Raw genomic sequence first — 27,436 nt, forward strand, 5'->3', positions numbered from 1 at the left:
GCATTTCTTGTGGAAAGCAAATACCTCATAAGGATTTTCATTCTTACTGTATTCCTTGCCTAGGCCCTGATCACAACGTTTCTGGTTGTCGGTTTTGTGCTAGATTTAACCAACGCACTATTAAGCGTCGGTATGATTTTGCTTTAAACTATTTTGGACGCAGGTTTAATTATCCAGAAATGTCGTCGGATAGCCATCAGATTACCGGAGTTCACAAAAAAACGCAAGGAAAAGGAGAGAGATAAACAACCGAGGTCTAAAACCGACCACGAAGCTTCTCCTAAGCTTGTCGTCGGTTCGCCGGTTCTCAGTGAGGTGCTTTTGCAGTCCCTGATGCCCGCTACTTTAGAGTCGCAGGCCGCTACCGACTCCCACGTGGAGTCGGCTATGCCACTGGAAACTCAAGGTATTGGAGCCTCGGACACTCTTCCCTCAGATGGGTCTGGAGCCGCTGAGCAGACACCGGTTTCTGAGGGTGTATTCAGACCTAAACATCTTTACATTAAACCGACTTCAGCTTCAAAGGCAATGACTAAAGCACCTTCTAAAGCAAAGAAACAAACTCAAGAGCCACGTGGACAGGCTTCTATGCCCAAAACACAGATGCTCAAAATGGCCGAAGACTTAATTACCTTGATCAGGGGTTCCCATCCCCCTCCAGATAAGAGGCCTAGGCAAGAGACTGACTATGAATCTTCAGATCAGGTTTTTATTTCTTCTGGTTCCTCTTCTGATCAGGAATATTCTCTTCCCCCCTATGAGGATTTTGATGCTGAAGAATCTATACCTTCAGCTTCTCCTCCAGAGGACTATTGTTTTGGGGAAACCTTGCATACCATGAGGGAGCTATTTTTCAGAATCTAAAAAGAGGCTCGGGGATTTCGTTTTACTACCTCTACACAGGCCTCTAGCCATTCCACCTGTTAGACATTGTAGATGATGTGTTTTCAGAGTCTAGTCTGACCCCTGACTCCTTACCTCCAGCTCCTGTTAAGCCTGACAGATATTACAGGGTTCCTGACTCTTATAAATTCCTTTTTAAAAACCCTGCTGCAGACCCAGAAACTGTTTCACAGGGTCCCAAAGGAGTTAAGGCTTCCGCTGCAAAAAACCCTACCCCCTCTGACAGGGATTCTAGGGCACTGGATAGATGGGGAAAAAAGGTTTACACATCTGCTACCCTGGCTATAAGGGCCTTAAACTGTCAGTTTCATATGCTCAAATATCAGCAACGTGTCATGGCATTGCTTAAACAGAAAATGTTGTGAATGTGCAGAAAACAAGTAAATGCAGGATTTATTGCATGCAGCTGAACAAGTTGGAAAGCATACTTTGCAATGCGGTTTTGATTCTTTGGAGGCCTCCTGCAGGGCCACAGTTACGGGTTCAGTAATTAGAAGGCATGCTTGGTTAAAGGAACAAAATCTGCCTGATCATGTTAAAGTTAAATTACTAGATGCACCTTTACAGCATGATACTTTGTTTGGTCTTAAGGCAGAAGAGGTGTTAAAGAAAATGGAGGACAAAGCTAAATCTATGCAAACTGTCAAAGATTTTTACAAGTACAGCCACCTAGGTTTAGTAGACACTGGCCTACAAAGAATTGGTCCTTTCCTGTGTCAGACAGACCTCAGAGGCAGATCCAGATGCCCTAGAGGCAGATACCAGGCGCAAGGTTCATACAGTTCAAAGCAATGGGGTGCTTCTACCTCCAAAGTTGGAGAAGACAAATCACAGCCATACAGGAAACAGTCCCAATGACTTTCCCCTGCTGGCACCAAGCACTTCTGTCCTGGCATCACCCTTAGGGGGAAAATTAGCACTTTTTTCACAAAATTGGCACATTATAACCCAGGACAAGTGGGTTCTAAATGTAGTATCACAAGGATACAAGTTCCATTTCCATACCCTGCCAAAGGCAAACGGCTGGCCAGATCTCCCAAAAAATCAATGGGCAGAGGCGCAAAAACAAGTATCATCCCTCATGGACATGGGGGCCATTCAACACGTACCAGAGCAAGAGCAGGGACAAGGATTTTACTCAAGACTGTTCTTGGTACCCAGAAAGGACAAGGTCTGGAGACTAATACTGGACCTATCTATTTTGAATACATTCCTGGATATACCAAAATTCAAAATGTTGACTTTGCAGCAGCTTCTGCCCATGCTTTGCAAGAATGCTTGGCTTGTGACTTTATCTTGGAAAACAGCTCTGCTACTAGCAATAACTTCTGCAAGACTGGTTTCAGAGCTACAGGCACTCATGGCTGTGGAACCTTTTATCATGTTTTATCCAGACAGGGCCTCTCTGAGGACAAGCCCAACATTTATGCCTAAGGTGGTGTCCAGTGTGGCTCTTAACCAAACTATTCATCTGCCAACTTTTTACCAAATCCACAGAACAAGGGGGAAAGAATTCTGCATTCTTTGGACGTACACAGACAACTTTGATTCTACTTGGACAGAGCCAAAGTTTTCAGGAAGACAGAGCAATTACTAGTGGCATATGCTGCAGGATCACAAGGAAAGGCTATCTCAAAGCAGACTATTTCAAAGTGGATAGGGCACTGCATTTGTTTCTGCTATTTACACCATGGCAAGCCAGTGCCTAAGGGCATTAAGCCACATTCAACCAGAGCTGCAGCCACTTCAGCAGCCTTTCTCAGGGGAGTACCTACCAAAGACATATTAGAGGCTGCTACTTGGAGTTCAGTGCACACCTTTGCAAAGCACTATCATCTGCCACTCTACTCTAAGTCCAGGGCAGGCTTTGCCACTGCAGTTCTGCAGGGCCTCATAGCCGCTCCCAATGCTGTTTAGCTCCAGCCTCCCAACCATAGCTTTGGGACTCAACCCAAATGTAATGACTGCAACAGTGAAACACGAAGAACATAGTACAGTTGTGTACACTTACCATAAATGTAGATGTTCGAGTGTATTCACTGTTGCAGTTCAGGTTACCCACCCGCCATCCCCCTTTTTTCTGCTGGAACTTTTCTTTCCTTCTCTGATTTATACAACCTATGTGGCGTATTTGCTTGTAGATGAAGGTAAAGTTTATATTGGGATATGTATTCTTATATATAAATTTTGGCTACCCTTTTAGGGGGCACCTGACATCTGGGGCAAGAAAAACTGAAAAAAATGGCGTTGGCTGCTTCTTTTATACCCTGACGTCAGGGAAGGGGCCACAGCAGCCGACGCAGGACCCAAGACTTTGGAATTCAGGCCGACTGAGGGCAACCTGCCAGCAGGATTACCCAAATTTAATGACTGCAACAGTGAATACACTCGAACGTCTACATTTATGGTAAGTGTACACAACTGTACTTTCTGCAGGGCTTGCTGACCCATTCCCAGGTCTCTTACTAATTCTAGGTCTCTTACTAATCCTACCACCCCTTTCCTCAGCTTTGGGAATCCTCCCACAGGTGATGCGATGACTGCAACAGTGAAACATGAAGAACATAGTACAGCTGTGTACACTTACCATAAATGTAGATGTTCAAGTGTATTCACTGTTGCAGTCCTGGTTCCCCACCCTCCTTCCTCCCCTTATATCTTCTTTCTTTCTGGAGACATAAGTTTCTAACTGTGGCTTTTAGCCAGCAGGACGACTTGACCATATTTACTTGGGCCTCTTACTGGTTAGGGCAAGAAAAACTGATGTAATGGTGTCAGCTGCCTTCCTTTATAGCACTGTCGACCTGACGTCAAACAGCAGGCGACAGCAGCCGATGCAGAAAAACATGGACTCTGGTGTTCGGGCTGGCCAAGGCTACCACAGCAGGGATAACCCACAGGTGATGGCTGTAACAGTGAATGCATTCTAACATCTACATTTATGGTAAGTGTACACAACTGTACTTTCCTGGGAGGGGAGGAGCTCAATTTCAGAAGCTGTCACTCTCTCTGCCGGCTCAGATCCGAGGTCGGATCCAGGACCCATCCGTGATTAATGACACTGGATAGCACAGATTCCAAGTTATGATAAGTACATAACTCTTTATTCCCAAACAGTGCCTAAAAGTGACTGTGGGTTAATTTCCTTGACTTGATGTGCATAAGATTAAGGGCAGTCTGAATTTGCAGTTATGTGCAAGTCTCACAAACTGAGCTCCTTCCTGAGGGATGATATCACAGGAATTTTCTGCTGTATAAATTGGCAGTGCTGGTCCCAAAGACTGCTGAGATGACATTTTCTCTCTGTCATGTACTGCCCTGTAAGCTGGACCATCAGAAAGGTCATTGACAGACAGCTTAAGGAGGCCAGAAAGGTTCTGGTAGTCAAGTATACCTTCTGGTGGATTACCTTCAGTTCATCGAAAAGCCATAAAATCAAAATTCACATACTCTAGATGAAAACATCAAAATCCTTAACCGTGCCATAACTTGGAAAACCAAAACAGCTACTGCGCATGTCACAATGGAGTCTTATGAATGCAGATCATGTTAAACTCAAAACAACAAATTTTACATGGAAATAGTGTATGAAAAACAAAAATGTAGCTTCATGTTTTGCAGGGAGGCAAGCCCCCCTGTGCCCCCTCCATGCAAATTTTATATATATATATATATATATATATATATATATATATATATATATATATATATATATATATATATATATATATATATATATATACACACACACACACACACACACACACACACACACACACACCAACTCTGAGATCACACTACAGTGGGGAAAAGGGTAAATTTCCCAATCCTCACTGTACCACAATCTCCATTCCATTTGTTTTACATGCTCTGTTTAAATGTAGAATCTATTTTGAGTACAGTGCAATCTTCATTCATAAGACTCCTCTGTGGCATGTTCAGTAGCTGTTTCGGTTTTCCAAGTTTTGGCATTAAGTTTCACTGATGTAGGATTTTGATGTTTTCATCTCGAGTATGTGAATTTTGTTTTTATGGCATTTCGATGAACTGAAGGGTAATCCCTTCTGACAGATGTGTAGAAATAAATGGTTCATAAAAGAACAGTCTGAAAGTTGATGTGCCTAAAAGGGTAAGGAAGTCCTTGGTGAGTGAGAGAAATACAGGAGTGACTTTTAAAGGTTTATGGAGATTCCTAGGTTCTGCAGGCAGTTGGAAGTGTAACGGAGGGTTTTTTTGAAGCTCCTCTAAGGAACTTTACTTGATTTGACAGTCATCAAGGTCAAGTTAAATGTGGATGTCCTCGAGTTCGGTTGAGCAAAAGCTAGTGTCATGCACATGGTAAAGCAGTAACACTACATCAGAGTATTTTTTGATGCTCCTTTTTTAAATTGTGTAGGCCAGAACATGTGTAATATGATATTTTAGCAAGCATGAAATTATGTTTCATGATTCCATTTCATTTGCAGGTAATACCTTTCACTAAACACATTGTGGATGCTGGCCTGGCTCGACCAGTAGATCTTTTCTTCAGGGCACTTATCGAGAGAGGCACAGGTAGGTATGCTTTGTCTTTAGAATAAAAACTTCATCCTGTAGTATGTGCATTGTAATGCATTTTATTAATGGAAGAATTAATGACCTTACCTAGATGGATTTGAGGAGTGTGTTTAACTGGTGGTATTGTGTTTCCTAATTAACTATACTTTTCAGGTGTTCACTTCCTGTATGAAAATGGTTGTGACTGGCTAATCTGTAGACTTCCTGCCACTTTTGTTTTGTACATTTATATGTTCATTCTCCAAACGTATGTCTTGCTGGCCTTCAAAGCATAATTGCAGTAACTTCACATTTATATTTTCTCCTTGCCTTTCCTATATTGTGGTTATTTCTAAAGGAAGTTAATGATTGACTTTTGATTTGTAAAGGAAAGGTTATTCCATAATCCTTGAAGACATTGAACTACTCTTGTGTTTCTTTAGCATTTTATTTCGATGGTAGTTATTATTTCTCTTTAGCTCAACTTGTAAATGCACTAACCTATGTGTAACAGTGATGCATTCCAGATGTTCTATGGGTCAGTGTTGCAGTTATAACTTAAAAGGATCAGTGCCACATGTTAAGTTTGATGTGCTGCCTGACTTTTCAGAGCCGAGAGCCCTATCCTCATGGCTGAGCTAATACTGCCTTACCTCAGATGTCACAACATAGCTAGTTTATAGGTGATGTCCACTGACACAATTGCTGCTGGGGCGACTTTCTTGGCATCCATGTCCCAAGCACATTATTTGGAGGGTTATTCTCATGTCTCGTTGTAACCACATTATTATATGTTTGAGACATGGATGCTGAGCTTCACTCTTGAGGTGAATTTTTTAAATGGTGAATCCTAGTGTCCATGTTGAGAGCACTTAATAACGTATTATGATTGATGAGACCTGATCACAAGTCTAGTGCATAGAGTCTTATCCACTCCGTGTACTGCCTGTTAACAAAAAAAAAAAAAACGGCCCAAGTGTTTTACCAGCTTTGAAAGCTAATAAAGCACTTGGTGATTTATGTTGCATAGACAGCAAGTAAGGAAAAAGTCAGGGACAGTTTTTGATTATTGCCCTAATTTAACAGAGTTAGTTACAGACTAACATCTGTAAATTTCCTTGAATTTATGAGGAAAGGTATTTATTTGAGAGCAAAAGAATGCCCCTTCCCACCACCCTGTAGCAATTTATTACACACCTTTGAAAGTGTCACAGTTGGGTGTCAAACTACAGAAGAGTGTAACCAGGCTATTTAACCATTTTTTTGAGCGTAATCATGGTGCACCATGCACTGCAAGTTGATTATATTCGGAGACTCAATTGCTGTCTGTTATGGATCTTTTAAGGCTCTTTTCATGTGATTGGGTGTAGTGCTGCAGCATATATGACAGCCTTCACAGAACAGCATTGGTGGTAACCTCACAAATGTAATAGTAAAAATGCATCTTTCTGGTGTCGCACAAAAAAGTATGTCAGGGTTAAGTTTCTAACATCTTTTAAAGCTGTTGACTGCATGACAGCACTAGGTGTCTTAAAGCTTTCAAGGGTGTAAGACACATTGCACTTCTATACATTTTTTCTGTAATTAGTAGAAAATCTGGGGTTGCTCTGATTGTAACGGGCTTTTATGTGTTTTTTATATTTGCTGTCTTTTGACAGGCATCTGCTATCTGCTCTTCTTCTCTGGCTACCCAGTTGGCCATTTGGTTCCATTTTTGTCATTGAGACAAAGGTCTGACAGATAGGAGAGCATAATACATGCTGTGGGTAGACATATTAGGCCTTACACCCCCAATTCTGGTTCTGGACCCGTTCTTGGGGCTACTGACATGATGAGGTATATTTCTAGGGGAAACATGCTACTGTGGCCTCACCCCTTCCCAACCTGTAATGAACTCTGCTCTGCTTCTAAGTATAAACTGGCAACATGACAGCTGTACTACTCCCTGGCACGTCATCCCTATCCTTCTCTCAGATAGTACCAGGCAGGCCTAGACCTTAATTCTTTAACCATTCCCCTTGTCAGCTTTTCCAGTGCCAGGGCTGCTAATCGAATAGTTAGGGCTCCTTCCATGTATGATACAGAGCCAACATGTATGTCAGGGTCCACCTCTCAACCTTTGCTTTGCTCTGCTCACCTAGGTGAATTTCTTGGCATTCATATTTCAAACACAGAACAAATTGGTTATGATCAGAGACATCCATAAATCATAGTCATGTATTATGTTTATACAGAGGAACATCTGTCAAAGGATCATAGGAAGTTACTAGACTGTCGACCCGGAGGTTATTTCAAGCCTAGCCGTTTCATCCCAGTGTAATGCCTTAGATACTCTAGTCAGTACCCAGGATTGTATTTATTAATAACTGCCCATGTCCAGGAGGGTTGTGGGTGCTATCCCCAGTAAGAATTTACTGTGCCCCATCCACTCATCCAGGTTCCTTTTGAACAGTGTTAGAGGTGCTCTGCTTCACATGAATTGGCAGCTTATTTCAAAGATGCAGCAGTTACTAGGAGACAAATCTGTCCCTCTAGCATATCCTATTCAAGTCGCATGCCATATTTAAGCTCCTGGAACAGGTACCTCTAGTCCCATTTGATTTACGGTTGTGCAGCCAATTCATTAGGTTTGGGTCAGAGATTGCTCTGTAAGCCAGGCACAAGTCTGCCCTAAGAAGTCTATATAATACTGAGTATAGTGACAGGGATTTAGTCAGTCTGTGTAAGGCACGTGCTGAAGTCCCCTGATCATCTTAGTTGGAAACCTCTGAGGTTTCGCCAATTGCTGCAAGTGCTTTGTTACAGTACATGCCGAAAGGGGCATTATACTCAATTGTGAGCCTGATTAGTGACTAGTATAGAGAGGTTAGAACCTCCTTTGCTCTAGAGGTGATGCCTTTGCTAATCAAGTGTACTGTGTAGAATGCCTTCCTTACTACAGTTAACACATGGTGGGTAAAATTAAGGGTGCAGTCTACTTGTGATCCCAGATCTCTTACCACTTTATAGGTACATAGGGTATTGTTAATTTGATGGTGTGAAGAGACATTGTTTTTACCAAAAGGAATAATGATGCATTTCTTTGCATTCAGTTTGAGACCAGGACTAAGACACCAGTTGTTGGTCTGCGTAAGACCCTCCTGAAGTATACTGACATAATTTGGGGATTCAGTAATTGCACCCGGTTTGCAGTTGTCGGCAGACGTGGTTCGCCACAGCCCCTTAGTTTTGGCCTGAACGTCTGAGAAGTGTATACCAAACAGTAGGGAGCTCAGTGCTGACACCTTGTGGCACGTCACTGGTGACAGGTCTACTGGTTGATGTGGTGTCACCCACTTTGATAGTGTGTGACAGTTTTGTGAGCCAGTTGGCAATGCATCTTTCAGCAAAGGTGTTTGCACTTAGTTTGCTAAGTTTATCAGTAATGCCGGAGTGTGGGATTGTGTCAAAGGCCTTTGCCAAGTCTAGGTATGCTGTGTACACAGATTTGCCCTCCACAGTGGCCCTGGTCACATTTTCGAAGAAGTCCACCATGTTTAACAGGCAGGAGATCTGCCCTTGAAGCTGACCTGGGTCGGATCCAGGGTTTGTTCAAAAATTTTTATTAAATTTAAACACATGGAGGTGTTACAAACATTCTAATGTAAGTTTTGAGTAGATAACTATATACAATGTTTATAGTTGGCCTAATATGAGGAATATTTCACAAAAAATTAATAAAACTGTTCAATTACCAATATACATTCAAAATATTTAAACAACATTCAGTCAAAATTAGAGAGAATAAGTTGTTTTAAGAGTTTTATTAAACCAAGAACTTTGATCCAAGGATTATCAGTCCATTTCCTGGGGTAAATTATTGTTTCCTTGACTTTTATTTCTATGAAAGCTGATTCTTCTAATAATAAAAGAAACTCTTCAAAGGTGGGTGGTGCAGATGATTTCCATTTTCTAATTAAACATTTTCTTGCCACTGCTAAAATACTCAAAAGGCGATAAAAATGGATGTGAGAGTGTTCAATCTCGCCTTTGTTCTTACACACGGGTTCGGAGCCGATCCTCGGCTCCGTGTCGGCCGACTGCAAGCTCTGCATCGAGAAGAAGCTCGAGGACATCTAATACCCACAATCCCCCTCTGCCTTTACCTCAGATCTAGTTTGCCGCTGCTGCATACGCATCGCTGGAGGCTAGCTCGAGGCTTTACAGATAAGATTTTTATCTATTCTGTTTAAATTTTCAAAAAAACTTCTTTTAAATCTAGTTAATTAAAGTTAGAGTACGGTGTGTGAGTGGATTAGGAATTCTCGGTACCTTAGATTAGTTTAACTTAGTTAACTTTCGGGTATAGAGTTTTCGGGCCTACCACCCCTACTTGGACACTTTTGACTAGAATCTTGTTGTAGTCTTGCTTTCTTAAGCAATTAACAATCGGACTTTCAATTACGGATTTGACATTGTTACTGGATTTGACTATTAACTGGACTGGACTGTCTCTTTCTCTTGTCATTATGTCTGAGAAAATAAAATCTGGCTTCAAACGTTGTCAGTGTGGCCAAAAGATGTCGGTCACAGACAACCACAGTTCCTGTGTCTACTGTCTTGGCCCTCTCCACTTACAAGAGGACTGCTCTATTTGTCACTCTTTTAGTGGGAGGGTCATGACAGATAGGCGCAGGAAACTGATGGATAGAGGATTGTTGAAACCCTCTTTCCAGGAGGCTCTGGATGCTTCAGACCAGGCATCCAAGTCTTTGAAGGGGTCGAAGGCGTCGGAGCCAAAGTCATCGGCTCCGAGCTCTTCGGGTCTAGTTAGATCACCGGTTCCACAGACTTCGGGGCCGAGTGTTCAACTGTTGGCAGTTTCCGAGCCTCGAGTCTTGGAACCGGTGACGGAGCTCCCTCCACCGACTCTGCTGAGGTCGGCTCCGTCTTCGATCCCTTCGACTCGTTCTTCTAGGCCCTTCCGACACCGATGTGGACCGTGTGGTGCAGAAACTGATGGAGCATACGGCCCTGTCCAAGCTTATCTCGGTCTCCTCTCAGTTGATGTCGAGACTTGAAGGCCTGCCACTATCTCCATCTGTTCCTCCTCCGAGACCTGCCCAGTCTTCGGAGCCGGAAGAAGCTGAACTGATGATTGTGGAGCCCTCGGTGCCAGAACCGTCTTTTTCTCGGTCGGCACCGTTCACCTCGACTCCATCCGATCCGGTACCGGAGTCTCCGGGCCGAAGATCCGTCCTTGGTTCCGCGACCGAGTCGGACCGATGTTTCGTTCCGCCCTCCTCGGGCCTCGCACGGATCGATTCGGTTCCGTCCTCGGGTCGGTGCCTTCGGCTCCTGTTTCCGGGATTCTTCCCATTTCTTCGGAACCGGGAGATACCTCGACTCGGGACCCGGGGGCCTTCGACCTCATGAGGAAGGTGTTGTCTACCCAGACAGCCACATCAGCAGGTACAGCTTCTCCTCTCCACAAAGGACCGTTATCCTCCTCTGCACCCACGGCCACGTCCAAGCGCCGGGCACCAGTGTCTCAGCCACCCCTGGAGGGTGCCCCCTCTTCCTCGGAGGCTTCTTCGGATGCTCCCCACGAAGAAGTTCCTAGGAAAAGACTGTGTAAGAGGAGACACTTGGATTCTCCACAAGAATCCTTGACATCTGATACTGACTTAGATGAGTCAGAAGGGTCCCCTAAGTCACCTACAGAGGATGTCTCTTTTCGGACATCTTGGAGATCCTAAAACAGAGAGGTGACTGGCAAGCCCTCCCCTTCTGAGGATGAGTCAGTTTTGCTGAAGGCATTTGGTGCCCGCCCTTCCTCCTCCTGGGTCACTCCGCCTTTGATGAGTTAATGGAATTAATTGCTCGAAGGGCGTGGAGACTCCTGACACGGTGGAACCAGTCCCTAGGAAGCCGAATAAGTACATCACGGCACCACAGGACAAAGCTTACCTCACCAAAGGAGTTCCAGTAGACGCCATGGTGGTGGCAGCGCCCACGCAAAAGGAGATGGAGTCTTCCTCATCTGTCCATCCGCCTAACAAAGATTCTAGGACCATGGACAGATACGGAAGCATTTTCAGTTCAGCGGCTTTCTATGCTCCCTGAACTATTTGACTCATTTTACACGCTTACAGAGGGATCTAGTCAAAGAGTTGGGAGATACCTCCAGGGTGCTACAGATACCGCTGTCTCAGAGAAAGTTACAGCGCATCTCAACACCCTTACGTCCATTGTGAACTCGTCCATGAGGCTGATATCCTATGCAGCCGAAGGATCGAGTAGGGCAGCGGCTTCAGCGATTGCTCTTCGTAGGCAATCCTGGATGCGCTTATGTTCATTTTGGAAGCCTTCAAGTCTTCCTTTACTAACGCCCCATTTGACGGAGCCACACTTTTGGCCCTAAAGTAAAGGAGACCCTTACCCGTGTGAACAGGAGGGAAAGACTCTGTCTGCTGTCGGAGTCCGTTTTCCACCCTTCCAGACCGTACCCCAAAGGGCAACGTGGGAAAATGTGGTTTCAAAACCCCAAGGATCTTTCCCAAACACACAGGGTGATGCCCTCTAGAGGCAGAGGGGGGCAGAGGTGGAAGACGCCGCCTGGTGGCAGAGGGGTCCGAAACCAAGGTGACAGGGATAACCTCCTGGCAAACCTTTTCAGCACTCCTGAGAGGAGGCCCGACTGTCCTGCTCTGGAGGCAGTCGGGGTCGCTAGCTTTATACCCTCAGGCCTGGCAAAACCTTTCCTCAGACAATTGGGTAAAAGCGTTGTTACCAGAGGTTACAAAATCCCATTTCTATCCACCCCATTCCAAAGAAAACTCCCAGATGTACCACCCCATCTGCAGAGCCAGCAGCTACAGAAATTTCAAAGCTGCTAGAAAAGAGTCATCCAACCAGTCCCAGCGGACCAAATAGGATTCGAACTTACTCAAGGTTCTTTTAGTTCCAAAGAAAACAGGGACTGGAGGCCAATTCTGGACCTAAGCCATCTCAACACCTTTGTCAAGAAGGAAAAGTTCAATGGTCACGCTTCAATCGATCCTTCCATTCTTACAGAAGGACGACTGGATGTGCTCAATAGATCTGAAGGACGATACTACCACATCAAAATGGCCAGGGCGCCCAGGGATCATTTGCGCTTCGGCTGGGAGCCAGTCACTATCAGTTTCGAGCCCTGCCCTTTGGTCTGACCACAGCCCCAGGGTCTTCACCAAATGTATGGCAGTGGTAGCGTCTCATCTGAGTCGCCTACTCTTCGAGGTGTTTCCGTATCTGGACGACTGGCTCCTGTCTGCCACCACCAGGCGTCAACTGATACAAGCCAGGGATTACACCCTACAACTTTGTACACACCTTGGCATTTCAGTAAATTTCAAAAATCGTTGCTACAGCCATCACAGCATATCTTATTCATAGGAGCGGAATTAGATACGCCAGTTAGTTCTAAAACTTCCTACAGAAAGAATAGTAGCACTTCAATTCAACATTTCCCTTCTGTCGCCCAGAAAGTCCCCAGCAAAATTGTTCTGAAAGTTTTGGGTCTCATGGCAGCTTCTCTCATTGCGATACCATTGGGAAGACTGCACATGAGAGTGCTACAATGGCTTCTGTTTGCACAATGGTCATTCCAACAACTTCCACTGACTCACGAAATATTGATAACGAAAACATGCAAATCACACCTAATGTGGTGGTTACAGACTTGCAACCTATCCAGCGGAAGACCATTTGTGTTACCCACCGTCAGCACGATAACCACGGACGCTTCCCTGATAGGGTGGGGGGGCATCTTTCAGGGACAGACAGTCCAAGGCGAATGGACCAATCTTGAGTACAATCTGCACATCAATGTTCTGGAGTTGAGGGCAGTGTTTTTGGCGTTGCAGCACTTTGCTCCCCTTCTTCCTCCAGGGACCATTGCAGTTCAGACAGACAACATGTCCGTAGTCTGGTACATAAACAAGCAAGGGGGAACCAGGTCTTACCAACTATGCAGAGAGGCCATGAGAATTTGGCAATGGGCAGAGTCCACCGTCGCTTTCTGATCGCAACGCACATCCCGGGTCATCCAACGCCATAGCCGACAGGCTGAGCAAGGCAATACTATTGCCTCACGAGTGGTCCCTCAAGCAGTCAGTTGCGAAGGATTTTTCGCAAATGGGGCCAGCCTACCTGCGATCTGTTTATGCCTCCAGTGAACGCCAAATGCAGGAGCTACTTTGCCCTATTACCCCTCCAGGGAAGTCCCCAGGGACGCTGGTGCACGATTGGCCCCGGTCTCCTATATGCTTTTCCTCCATTTCCCTTATTGCAAAGTTTCTACAGAAAGCAAACAACCTTCAGAGGACTATTATTCTCATTGCTCTGCTCTGGCCTCACAAATTTGGTTCCCTTTCTATTGCATCACCGCATTCGGGGACCTTGGATGCTGGACCCAGAGCCAGATCTACTGACTCACTCGTCAGGAGTTCCTCACCCATCCCTAGAATCTCTCCATCTAGCAGCTTGGCTGCTCGGCCTTTCTAGCCAGGTCGGTTCCCCTTACATCGGCGGTTCAAGATATTTTAGTAGCTTCTCATAAAGTTTCCACTACAAAGACTTACACCAGTAAGTGGAAACGTTTTGTCTTCTGGGCGGAGTCACATCAGTTGGACCCTGTTACAGCTCCGTTGAACAAGGTTTTAGAATTCTTGACTGAATTATTTCATGAAGGAGCTTCCCCAGCTACTTTGAGTACAGTTAGCTGCCATTTCTAACTATCATGTAGAAGAAAGTGGTGCGCCTATTATGGCTCACAGACTTTGTAAAGCCTTTTTAAAAGGTTCTTTTCATATCAGACCACCAGTCAGAAGTCCGACATCACCATGGAATTTAAACTTATTGCTCTCTAAATTGATGTTACCACCCTTTGAACCAGCTTCAAGTTGCACTTTGAAATTTTTGTCATGGAAAACATTATTTCTAGTGGCCATTACATCTGCTAGACGGTGTCTGAGCTTCAGGCTCTTTCGTCAAACATCCTTATTTAATTTTTCATTCTGACAGAGTATCCCTACGCACTAATCCATCCTTTCTTCCCAAAGTTTGTTCTTCTAGTAATATTAATCAGTCCATCGAATTACCCACCTTCTTTAAAAACCACTCTAATAAATTGGAGTATATGTTGCACAAACTAGACGTCCATAGGCAACTCAGATTTTATTTGGATAGAACAAAAGATCACAGGAAATCTGATCAACTATTTGTAGCTTTTGCTGACAGCAGAAAGGGTCTTGCAGTTACGAAACAAACTCTTTCTAAGTGGCTAACTGATTGTATCATTTATGTGTATGAAGCTTCTGATCAAACATTATCAGCAAAACCCAGAGGACATTCTACCAGATCAGTTTCTACATCTTTGGCTCACGCAGCTCGCTTACCTTTAGACACTATTTGCGGCTGCTACTTGGGCTAAACCACATACATTTATCTCTCATTACAAAGTGGACAGGGTTTCTAGGGATAGGGCAACCTTTGGTTCCACTGTGCTCAAGAACGTTCTCCCTTGAGTTCCTCAGGATCATGGAGCTAGGGACGCTACCCATGTGTAAGAACAAAGGCGAGATTGAACACTCTCACATAAAGAAGTTATGTCCTTACCATAACGTTCCATGTGGAGTGTTCATCTCGCCTTGGTTATTACACTCCCACCCTTCCCACCCTTAGGAAGAACGTTCAATTTGGTGCCTGGTCTGGAGTATTCTCCTTCTGCTGTTGCAGTATTAGTGTTACTATCATACTCTTGGTATGTTTGTATATATGTACTTTTATGTATATAGTTGGCATGTGTGCGTGCTTTTTGTCTGGTTTGCTTGCAAACTAGATCTGAGGTAAAGGCAGAGGGGGATTGTGGGTATTAGATGTCCTCGAGCTTCTTCTCGATGCAGAGCTTGCAGTCGGCCGACATGGAGCCGAGGATCGGCTCCGAACCCATGTGTAATAACCAAGGCGAGATGAACACTCCACATGGAACGTTATGGTAAGGACATAACTTCTTTTTTCTCGTCATAGTATTCATGACATTTACATTCAGTAGAATTAGGGGTTTGGATAAAGTAAATGTATCTGCAAATAAATCTTGACAAAGTTTACCCATGTCAATCCAATACTTATTAATTTTAATACAACTATAAATAATGTGTTCCGAGTCAGCTGAACATTCCATAGAGCATCTCCAACAAACAGTGGCATATGATTGTATTTTAGCAACTTTGTTGGGAGTATAAAAAGCTCTGTGTAAGAATTTCCACGTAAAGATTTTCTATCTTTGTAGATTAGAAGTTAATTTCACAGAGTATAATAGGTTGGGTTTGACTTGAATCCAGGGTTTGGAGGTCACCTATGTCTTTATTTATGAGGTCCATGACTTTAGAGATGAGGTTGGTTAGACTTATGGGTCTGTAATCCCTTGTCTGTTGCTAAGCCACCTTTGTGGAGGGGGATAACTGTTGCTGTTCTCCATTCTGCAGGAACAAAGCAGTAGTTAGGCTTTGGTTAAACAGGGTACTTACTGGTGATACTGGTTCATGTTTTAGTTTGTTTAGAAAATAGCCTGGGATGCTGTCTGGTCCCATAGAGGCTGTGTTTTTGCCTTAGACAAGCTCTAATGACCTGCTCTTTGGGATATGTACGGTGGGGTGAGAGCTGAGGACATGGTTTGTGATAAGTTTGGAGGGGATAAGGGAATGAATTTTTCACCAGATCTATCCCCTAGCAGGTTTGCTATCTCTGCGGAATCAGTGTGTGTGATACCATTAGTCGCTAGTTCAGCAAATGCTTGGATCCTACCTTTTAAGCTACATACGTAGCTGTAAAAGGCCTTATGATTATCCTTGGCTGTGATTGCTTGTTTTTTTTCTCAGTTACCATTAGAGGATTTGAAATAATGTCTTATTTGCTTGTTGAGGCTGAGGAGGGTGCTTTTTCATTGTTGGGGCTTCGCCTTAGTTTTCTTAGATGGCAACTTTTTGCATTTGTTATAAAGTCTGTTGATGCTGGATGTCCACCAGGGCGGAATTTTTTTTTTTTTTTTTTTAACTTGGTGCTGTGTCTTTGATTATCTCTAGAACAACTGAATCTATATACTTATACAAATGATTTTTTCAGGGCTTTAGTGTAAGCTTTGGTGTAGTTACCACGTCAAGTTGGGGTGGGGCTTGGAATGCAGTTATACCTTCCCTTAGAAGGGTATAGTTTGCCTTGATGGAGTTTTTTAGTCTCACTTTGCCCTTTGTGAGTTCTAGTTAGTGCCAGTTCGAAGGCGACTGATTTGTGATCAAATTTAACTAATGAAGGTCTGACAGTTGCGATGGTGCATCTGTTTATCATGTTATGTTTGTTCCTTTTGTTGGAGTTTGAACAACTTGTTCCAGGGCATTTGAGATGACAAAGTAAAGGAACTTTTGCACTAGTGAGTTAGGGCTAGAGTAGGTATCCCAGTTGATGGAGGGATAATTGAAATACTCCATGACCAGAGTGTTTGGCAGTATTTGGATTGACTCCTGTTTGGTCAAGTAGGCCACGTGCGCAGCATGATCCCTGGAGGGCGATTTATAACTAGGTAGGAATTGAATGGGGTCTTACCCACAGTAATCTGAACATGGAGCAACTCCATGGAGTTGTCCAGTCTGACTAGTTGGGAGGTGAATTTATCTCTACTATAGATAGCAACACTGCCTCCTTTGGTTCTCACATATTCGTTTTGTGGTCTGAAGTTGTGGAAGGCATTGTAGCCTTCTACACAGTGGTCTTTCTCCAATATGTAAAAATTCATGCCTCTGCTATTTCAGATCATTTTCCCACTGAGCAGCCTCTTTTTTCACACCCTCTCATCAAACAGTTCCTCAGAGGGGCTAAAAACTTGAGGCCCCCCCAGAAGGGCACCAACACCAGCTTGGGACCTTAACTTTGTCTTGGAAAAGCTCACCCTGCCTCCTTTCGAACCAGCTTATTCTGCAGAGCTAAAATTTCTCTCCTGGAAGACAGCCTTCCTCCTGGCCATCACTTCAGCCAGAAGAGTTTCTGAGCTGCAAGCACTCACAGCAGTGGAACCTTTCATCATCTTCCATGCAGACAGGGTATCCCTCAGAACTAATCCCCTTCATGCCCAAGGTGGTGTCCAGTGTGGCTCTCAACCAATCCATCCATTTACCCACCTTCTTTCCTAACCCTCAAAACAAGGGAGAAAAGGATTCTGCACTCTGTAGACGTGCACAGACAGCTCAGATACTGTGTGGATAGGACTAAACCCTTCATAAAATCTGATCAACTGCTGGTTAGCTTTGCTTCACAGGGAGAGGGCAAAGCCATCTCCAAGCAAACCATTTCTAAATGGATAGCACACTGCATCCATTTCTACTACAAACAGCATGGCAAGCCTCCCCCCAAGGGGGTCAGGACACACTCCACCAGAGCAGCCTCCACCTCTGCAGCTTTCCTCAGAGGAGTCCCCAACAGGGACATCCTGGAGGCTGCCACCTGGACATCTGTTCACACCTTTACCAAACATTACTACCTGCCTCTCTTTTCCAAATCCAGGGCAGGTTTTGCCTCTGCAGTCTTGCAGGGCATGCTAGCCAGCCCATAGTTTCCTTGACTGCTTCCACCCATTTCCTCAGCTTTGGGAATCTACCCAAATGTGATGACTGCAACAGTGAAACATGAAGAACATAGTACAGTTGTGTCCACTTACCATAAATGTAGATGTTCGAGTGTCTTCACTGTTGCAATCCTGGTTTCCCTCCCTTCTTCCCCCTTTTTCTTTTTGTTACCTTTCTTCCTTGTTGTTCTCCTTTCCTTACCAGACCCTGGCCTCCTATTTTGGGGGCTCCTGACCGGTTAGGGCAAGAAAAACTGATGTAATGGTGTCCAGCTGCCTTCCTTCATACCACTGATGACCTGACGTCAGTCCTCAAGCTAGAACAACTGACGCAGAAATACTAAGTCTGTGGTATTCAGGCCATCTGAGGGCTACCCTGGCAGGGTTAACCCAAATATGATGACTGCAACAGTGAAGACACTCTAACATCTACATTTATGGTAAGTGTGCACAACTCTACTTTCTCTACAAGTGCAAGATCAGGGCCATTTGTCCATCAGATTAAATTTTAGAAGTTTTTTGAGAGAGGTCCCTGTTTTAGCATGAATTTCTTTCAGGCCAGCTTGTACCATTCAGACACAAGCATGGACAAGGTTAGACCTTTCCGTGTAGGTATTACCCACAATATCAGTAGTTTGTGTGTCAGATGCTAACTTACCCTGTGTCTTACTGTTCAGTCTTTCATTTCAATGTCTGCAACTCCTTTGGTACTACAAAGCAGGCTAAACTTTTTTTTTTGGCCAACATGCCCTTAATCCAAAGAGCTGTGATCCTGCATTTGGCATCCGGGGCTGTCTTGGTTTTCAAGCATTGGTAGTGAAGTTCAATGAGTGTCATTTCTGTCAATGCCAGTCCCTTGGCGTCAAGCTGGCAAGGATGTTGAGGCCACGTTCAATACTGATGTTTCAACTTTCACTGCATAAATTTCCTCCATCTCCTACTGTACTGCTAGCCATATATCAAGATTGGTTTAGGTTGATGCCTCTGCCTTCACAACTTTTGCATCAGAAGAACAGATGATCTGAGAACAAATGACAGAACCATATGACAGAGTCTGTGTATGACTTGTACCACTTCATTATCTTCTTTGAAGCCCTCCACACTGGGAACTCATGGTAAGAGATTTTATTAGAGGAAGCACCTTAACTCCCTCCAGAGTCCCCAGTTCCATCCCCTCCTATAAGGGAGAATATATCCTGTTTTTCCCCATATTACCAGAAAAGGTTCTGCATGAGACTATCTTTCTGAGTGGATCCCCCTCAAGGCAGAATAGTGGCTCTTACTTCCAGAGAGGCATGGAAAGGGAATCTGAGGTCATGGTACCCGTGCTTTGAAGACAAAACAGGATTTTTCAGTGTCCTAAAGACTGGAATTTGGATTAAAATCCAGCTATAGATTTTGTCACTAAGGTGGCCATGAAAAAGGCTTCAACACCATAGAGCCTAGCAAGCCATCCTCCAGAGAAGGAGTCCAGAGAGTTGGATCATTTCAGGAAATGGATCTACACATACCCAACTTCCTCTGTTAAGGAGCTAAGCTTTCTCTTTTACACAGTGACATTCCAGCATGATATCATTGCCAGGTTTATCACAAACACTGAGAATAATAACGAGATACACACCAGAATTTTGCTCCCACATCTCCTCTGTCTATATCTAATCTCTACTTGCATTCAACCCATAATGCAGCTGATGTCACAGTGAGGGCAGCTGGTGCTGAGGTTACAGTATGCCCTCATGGCTGGCTCTGCCTTTTGGACTTTACTAAGAATTTGGCATCCTCTTCCCTTAATGCCCGCTTGAATAACCCAAACCTTTTCAGGCTGCAGATTAAGAATGAACTGGAAGTAACTGAGAGGGAAGGATGGAATATTATAACTGTTAGTGTTCGGTTTGAGACTGCCAAATGAAAAATAATCTCCATCATGTCTGGTACAGTTATGGCCAGCAGCTTCAGCAGTCCAGGAAAAATGATGTGGATCTAGTGGTGATTTTCAGGGGCGACACCTACCAAAACAGTAGGAAATAGCCTAAGTAGGGCAAACATTCGTTCCCATTTGGAGGGTAGCACCATAACCCCTGATGTGTTGTCTGATTGCTCCTGTCTGGAGGTATTCAGGGGTCATTTCTCCTTGTCTGTCTTTTGGTGGTCTGCCCATATAGACTTAGCTGGGACCGTCACCCATCCCCCATCCAATACAGAGTCAGACTGCAAATCTTTTGCATCTGGTTTCCCAGTCTGAAGGCCAGGTACCTTCAATCTGATATGGAAGTGAAGCCTGTTGTATTCCCATCTTCTGCCTCTCATCATGTGGGTACATCAGAAGGTAAAAGTAAAGGGGGAAGACATCTGTTTAATACCTTCTAGCCTGGTTTTCCGCTCTACTCCTGATCTTGAATTTTATCTACTGTCTGCTCTGGGATGCTTTAGCCCTGTAGCTCTGAAATTTTCATTTCTTCCTTGACTGTTATGTGATATTGCTCACCCCACTTAAGAGGTTTCTAATGAAGAAAATGTTCACATGGTAAGTTTTTTTTTTTCTAGCCATTCTTTCTTTTCCCTCCTTCTGGGATCATGAGCATATTGAGTTTCTAGAGATTCACAGTTCTTTTTACTGGGTGCTGTCATTTCACCTACCTCCCTTACCTCGCTTTGGAGTCATAAACCTGTTAGGTCTTTGAGAATTAAAAGCTGTTTTTGCTTAGACCCAGACAGAAGAAACTGGATACCAGTGACAGACTGCGTGAGGAAGAACTTATCAGAGAAATCCAGTTTAAGCAATGATATATCTGAAGAAAAAAGGACTCATTGCATTATATGTAAACTGGGATAAAGGACACAGATCACGGTTTCAGTGGAAGGTTACAGACACCCCAAGAGATTGAGTAAGTAGTAGTTATGAGTACCACCATTCTCATTCTAAGTAATTGCAGAGAAGTTGTTGCATGACATGATGGGGCTTAATAATCTCTCTTGAATTCACGTGGCACATTGTGGGAAAGAGAGCACCAAAAAAGAAATTACAGACCCATCAGCCTAACTAGCCTAATCTGCAAGGCCATGGAGCAGATTATCATGGACCTAATTAACATGGACCTCATTAACAAGGACTTTGGCAACCTCCAGACACTTGATCCTACACAGTTTGGTTTTGTCAAGGGGAGGTCATGCCTGTTAAATTTGGTCGTCATCTTTGAGACTGTCACCAGGGCCATAGATGAGGGAAAAACTGTGTACACCGCCTACCTTGACCTGGCCGAGGCCTTTGATGCTATTCCTCATTCAGGTATAGTAGATAAACTCTCTCAGCTAAGCATCAATCCATATGTTACCAGATGGGTAACAAACTGGTTGACTGATAGAACCCACTTAATCAAAATAGGGGAAGCCACCTCAAGTAGTAGACCCGTAACAAGCAGTGTACCCCAGGGATCAGATTTGTTGTATAATGTAGAAACAGAGAGGGTGATTTATAATAGCATTTTTACCAATATTGAGAAAGAGTGTATTAAAAACATGAAAAGAAAGGTTTCAAAGATGGAGAGGGACATTCAAGCTTATCAGTCAGGGACAGCGTATCCCAAACCTAAACCACACAACACATTTAAAGGAGAAGTAGTGACTGATTCTGATTGTATTAACAACAATGGTGATGATATTTCTAACCATAGCCAGGATGGTATACAAGATTTGGATTTCCCTTTAGAATATGTTCCCCCACCACGCAGGTCGAACAGGATACGGAATCGACCACCAGTGTATTACAACAAACCTTACCACCACCCCCCAAGGAACAACTACAGGGTGTGACACAGGTGGGAGATATTATACAACAGAGTTCAAATGTTTTTGAGTTTAAACAATATAAACTTTTCAATTATAGTTCTTTGGACACCACTACTGAACTTTTAGAGTTATTTATAAAAGGTTTCAAGTTTATTCCACTAAGGAAGACTAACATTCCTAGAGCCATAGTGGATCTTAAATTGTTCTTAAGAAAACAAAACTTAAGTATTATGTTTGGTAACCAACCCACTAATTTTACCAACCCAAACTATGAGACACAACTGAAGAAAAGAAGTATTTTTAATCCCCCGTTACATCCTCAATTAAAGAATTTAGAACGTGTAATGGAGAGAGAAATAAGGAACACAGTACGTTCCCATTATGTTACTTCAAATTTAACTAAACAAGAACAAGAACTGTTAATGTTTTTAAAAAACAACAGAAACATTAGAATTATGCAACCGGACAAGGGGGGGGGTGCAGTGGTGATGGATGCTATATTATACGAATCAAAAATGATTCAGTGTTTAAATGATACTTCCCACTACTCTAAGGTTTCCTTAAATGAAATCAATATTTCCAAAAGTAAAATTTATATCATACTCAATGATTTACTTCTGGAGGGCAGCATTAATTTGGACACTTTCAACTACCTCCACAATCCAAATCCAAGGGTACCCTCAGTTTTTGGAATCCCTAAGGTCCACAAAGACCCCAGTGATCCCCCACTAAGATTGATTGTGGCTTCTGAGGGCTCCATCACAACTCCCTTGGCTAAGTACGTGGATGTAAAATTAAAATGTTTATCTAACAAGGGTACTACTGTTCTTAAAGACTCTTGGGACTTCTTGAGACATATCACGCCAAATTTATTTTCTAAAGATATTATTTTTATTACTTTAGATATAGTAGATCTTTTTGGTAGTATACCACATGATACGGGTTTAGCATGGCTTGAAGAATACATGTTGTATCAAGGAGAGTTTAATAATGATACATCCACGACTTGCCTGGTTCTTATGGAAACTGTGTTAAGAAATAATTATATGTTTTTCCATGGTGAATTTTACAGGCAAGAAAAAGGAGTGGCTATGGGGGCAAAATGCTCCCCAACATACGCCAACATAGTATTATCCTGGTGGGAAATACAATATATTATTTCTAGTGAATTTAGTAACTCTTGGGTCTTATACAAGCGTTTCCTTGACGATATTATTATTTTTTGGATAGATACACTTGAAAAGTTCTACCAATTTTTGGAATATATAAAAATAGTACTAATTTCTTGGATTTCACATATACCATTAGTCATGATGAATGTAATTATCTGGATGTTTTGCTAAAAAGGGGACAATCATTTCATTTCCAAGGTATACAGAAAACCGACATTTTCCAATTCCTACCTACACTTTTCCAGTGGTCATCCTTTGGTCAAAAGAAAAATATTTTAAAGGGCCAATTAATAAGATCTAGTAGAATGACTTCTGAGGATATGGATTTTTTGACGGATAGCAAGTTTATCATGGATATGTTTAAAGAAAGGGGTTATCCCATCCTTTTATGTGATGAAGTGTTTGAAATAGTGTTAGAAGGTAGGAAGGACAGATTTTCACCCATTTTAGGGTCATATGAATCCAATGTTAATATTAATCCCATGTCAACAGAGACAACTGTTGAATCAATTCCTTCCAATACTGATAGTAATTTTTCTTCAGCATACATTATGGACTACACCGGGGATTCTTTTAATCTCAAAAGGGTCTTAAACAGGGAATGGGAAAGGTTCCAAGAAATTACAGACTTAGAAGGGGTGAAGAAGGAACCTATTAAATTTGTATACAGAAAGGATACAAATTTAAAAAACATCTTCGAATATGGTGGTACAGGCACTGTGAACTTTTCAAACCACAAAAAAGGGACTTTCAAATGTGGTTCTTGTTCACAGTGCCAGTATATTCAAACTGGCTCATTTTTAGATATTCCTGACCGTAACAAAACTATTACGAGTAAGGCTTTTGCCAATTGTAATACACAAGGGGTTGTGTATATTGCCACATGCCACTCCTGTTCTTCGTTCTATGTTGGTAAAACAGAGCGAAAAATAAAATCCAGAATTTATGAACATATTTATGAAATTAAAAAGGGGAATAGTAAAAATGCTTTATTCCGACATTCACAAAAATGTGTTAATTCAACATTTTATTTTTTTGTACTTGAAATAGTACCTAAAGAAATCAGGGGTGGCATGTGGGAAACTAAACTAGAGTACAGGGAACTATATTGGCAGATAGTTTTGGATGCTACCAGGGAGCCTGGTTTGAATGATGTGCTCTCAATTGTACCTGTTCTCAAATTGAGAGCAGCTAAACTATAATTCATATTTTGGTCACTAGATGGAGACAAAGAACACAACAATATACTACAAACCCCTTTTAAAAGTATTGCAATTACATAAATACAATATTTTAAGGTTGTTGGTTGAATTTTAACCAGTCTTTTAGCACAAAGCTTCATTTTTAATATTTATGATATATGGATTAAAATGTTTTTATCATTATCTTTTAATACTATGCAATTAAAGAATGTTTGCAATTTTTAGTTTTAAGCTTCAGGACAAGTACGTTTTTATCAGAATCAATTAAAGTATTATTCAATCATTCAATAAACTGCACTGGTGTATATAAACAGTACTGATTATATTTTAAAGTATTTCTGATGAAGGAGCTCGAAAACGCATGTCCTTTTGGCTTAAGCGTTATTAAACTTGTGGTAATCATTTAAGCGTCTCTGGTGTGGTGACTTTATATTCCTAGTGGACTATTACTGTGTGTTTTTTCACTGCTGCTCTCATACCCTCATTTGGAACCGTTTTTGAGTGAATATTTTTGTGGTTCAAGTAACGAGAATTCACTCATTCCATCAGCATTTCTGGTTTTTGTTCATTATTTGATGGCCGAGGCTCCAGGGGCAGAGAACAGCAACGAGTCTACTATGGTAGAAAAAGGTGAATTACGTAAAGTCATCGGGCAATTGTCTCAACTTGTTGAGCTTTTAACCCCTGTTTGTTCTACCTTATCAGCTTTAGTCAACCAATGTCTCAACAATTCTGATCAACGTACAGTCAATACGGGAACTGTTCCCGTAAGGCAAAGGACTGCCAATTCACTTCCTGGTTCGGAAGCAGCTCGCAATGGTGAGCGTTTTTTTCAAACAGCTCTAGAGGAAGGTACAGCCTGTGATTTCAACATTCGACCAGCAGTAAATTCCGATGTACTGAATCTAGATGATTTTGATGAGTTCCCCAGACTTTTACGTACCGGAGCTTCAGAAGGTGTAAACAACACCCACGGACATTGTTCACCAGTTGCGGAACCAAAAAGTCAACGGGACAAGCGTTTTACACGCAAACAAGGTGACTTTAACAATGCTACTAATCCCTTTGATTTACAAGGGTTTTTAAATAAAAAATTCAGTATGCATTTTGCAAACAGTGAAGCTGACAATTACCATTCAGCTTCTGTGTCTTATAAGGAAAATTTGGATATTTTATATTTTTATGTGGACAAGTATGAAAGGTTGGGGTGTGATTCTACCTATTTACAGGAATGTATTAATAAGGGGATTGTACCCAAAGGCTTACGGGTGTGTAAGTATCCAAACAGAGTTGAAGAAAATTCTGTCTTTCACCAAGAACTAATAAAAATCTTTGATAACTGTGGATTAGATATTGTTAAGGCCATTATTGCAGAAAATGACAGAGTTAGAGAACATTTAGTTGGCAAAATAACACAAGTCAATACTAAAATCACTAATGATTTGTTGTATAATGTAGAAACAGAGAGGGTGATTTATAATAGCATTTTTACCAATATTGAGAAAGAGTGTATTAAAAACATGAAAAGAAAGGTTTCAAAGATGGAGAGGGACATTCAAGCTTATCAGTCAGGGACAGCGTATCCCAAACCTAAACCACACAACACATTTAAAGGAGAAGTAGTGACTGATTCTGATTGTATTAACAACAATGGTGATGATATTTCTAACCATAGCCAGGATGGTATACAAGATTTGGATTTCCCTTTAGAATATGTTCCCCCACCACGCAGGTCGAACAGGATACGGAATCGACCACCAGTGTATTACAACAAACCTTACCACCCCCCAAGGAACAACTACAGGGTGTGACACAGGTGGGAGATATTATACAACAGAGTTCAAATGTTTTTGAGTTTAAACAATATAAACTTTTCAATTATAGTTCTTTGGACACCACTACTGAACTTTTAGAGTTATTTATAAAAGGTTTCAAGTTTATTCCACTAAGGAAGACTAACATTCCTAGAGCCATAGTGGATCTTAAATTGTTCTTAAGAAAACAAAACTTAAGTATTATGTTTGGTAACCAACCCACTAATTTTACCAACCCAAACTATGAGACACAACTGAAGAAAAGAAGTATTTTTAATCCCCCGTTACATCCTCAATTAAAGAATTTAGAACGTGTAATGGAGAGAGAAATTAGAAATACAGTACGCTCCCATTATGTTACTTCAAATTTAACTAAACAAGAACAAGAACTGTTAATGTTTTTAAAAAACAACAGAAACATTAGAATTATGCAACCGACAAGGGGGTGCAGTGGTGATGGATGCTATATTATACGAATCAAAAATGATACAGTGTTTAAATGATACTTCCCACTACTCTAAGGTTTCCTTAAATGAAATCAATATTTCCAAAAGTAAAATTTATATCATACTCAATGATTTACTTCTGGAGGGCAGCATTAATTTGGACACTTTCAACTACCTCCACAATCCAAATCCAAGGGTACCCTCAGTTTTGGAATCCCTAAGGTCCACAAAGACCCCAGTGATCCCCCACTAAGATTGATTGTGGCTTCTGAGGGCTCCATCACAACTCCCTTGGCTAAGTACGTGGATGTAAAATTAAAATGTTTATCTAACAAGGGTACTACTGTTCTTAAAGACTCTTGGGACTTCTTGAGACATATCACGCCAAATTTATTTTCTAAAGATATTATTTTTATTACTTTAGATATAGTAGATCTTTTGGTAGTATACCACATGATACGGGTTTAGCATGGCTTGAAGAATACATGTTGTATCAAGGAGAGTTTAATAATGATACATCCACGACTTGCCTGGTTCTTATGGAAACTGTGTTAAGAAATAATTATATGTTTTTCCATGGTGAATTTTACAGGCAAGAAAAAGGAGTGGCTATGGGGGCAAAATGCTCCCCAACATACGCCAACATAGTATTATCCTGGTGGGAAATACAATATATTATTTCTAGTGAATTTAGTAACTCTTGGGTCTTATACAAGCGTTTCCTTGACGATATTATTATTTTTTGGATAGATACACTTGAAAAGTTCTACCAATTTTTGGAATATATAAAAAATAGTACTAATTTCTTGGATTTCACATATACCATTAGTCATGATGAATGTAATTATCTGGATGTTTTGCTAAAAAAGGGGGACAATCATTTCATTTCCAAGGTATACAGAAAACCGACATTTTCCAATTCCTACCTACACTTTTCCAG

General features: G+C 42.1%; 1 protein-coding gene across 2 annotated transcripts in view; it reads left to right on the forward strand.

Moving 5' to 3' along the window:
* The window catches only part of THOC5 (THO complex 5), a 1,209,707-nt gene that overhangs the window by 1,127,138 nt on the left and 55,133 nt on the right, over window positions 1–27,436 (forward strand). For both annotated transcript variants that reach the window (XM_044068466.1, XM_044068467.1), the window contains one exon: window positions 5,370–5,457. In XM_044068466.1, the coding sequence (XP_043924401.1) occupies window positions 5,370–5,457 (88 nt within the window). The remainder of the gene's footprint in view (window positions 1–5,369; window positions 5,458–27,436) is intronic.

Source organism: Protopterus annectens, chromosome 4.part0 (assembly GCF_019279795.1).
Source record: "Protopterus annectens isolate FY-2018-M chromosome 4.part0, PAN1.0, whole genome shotgun sequence".
NCBI lineage: Eukaryota > Metazoa > Chordata > Ceratodontiformes > Protopteridae > Protopterus > Protopterus annectens.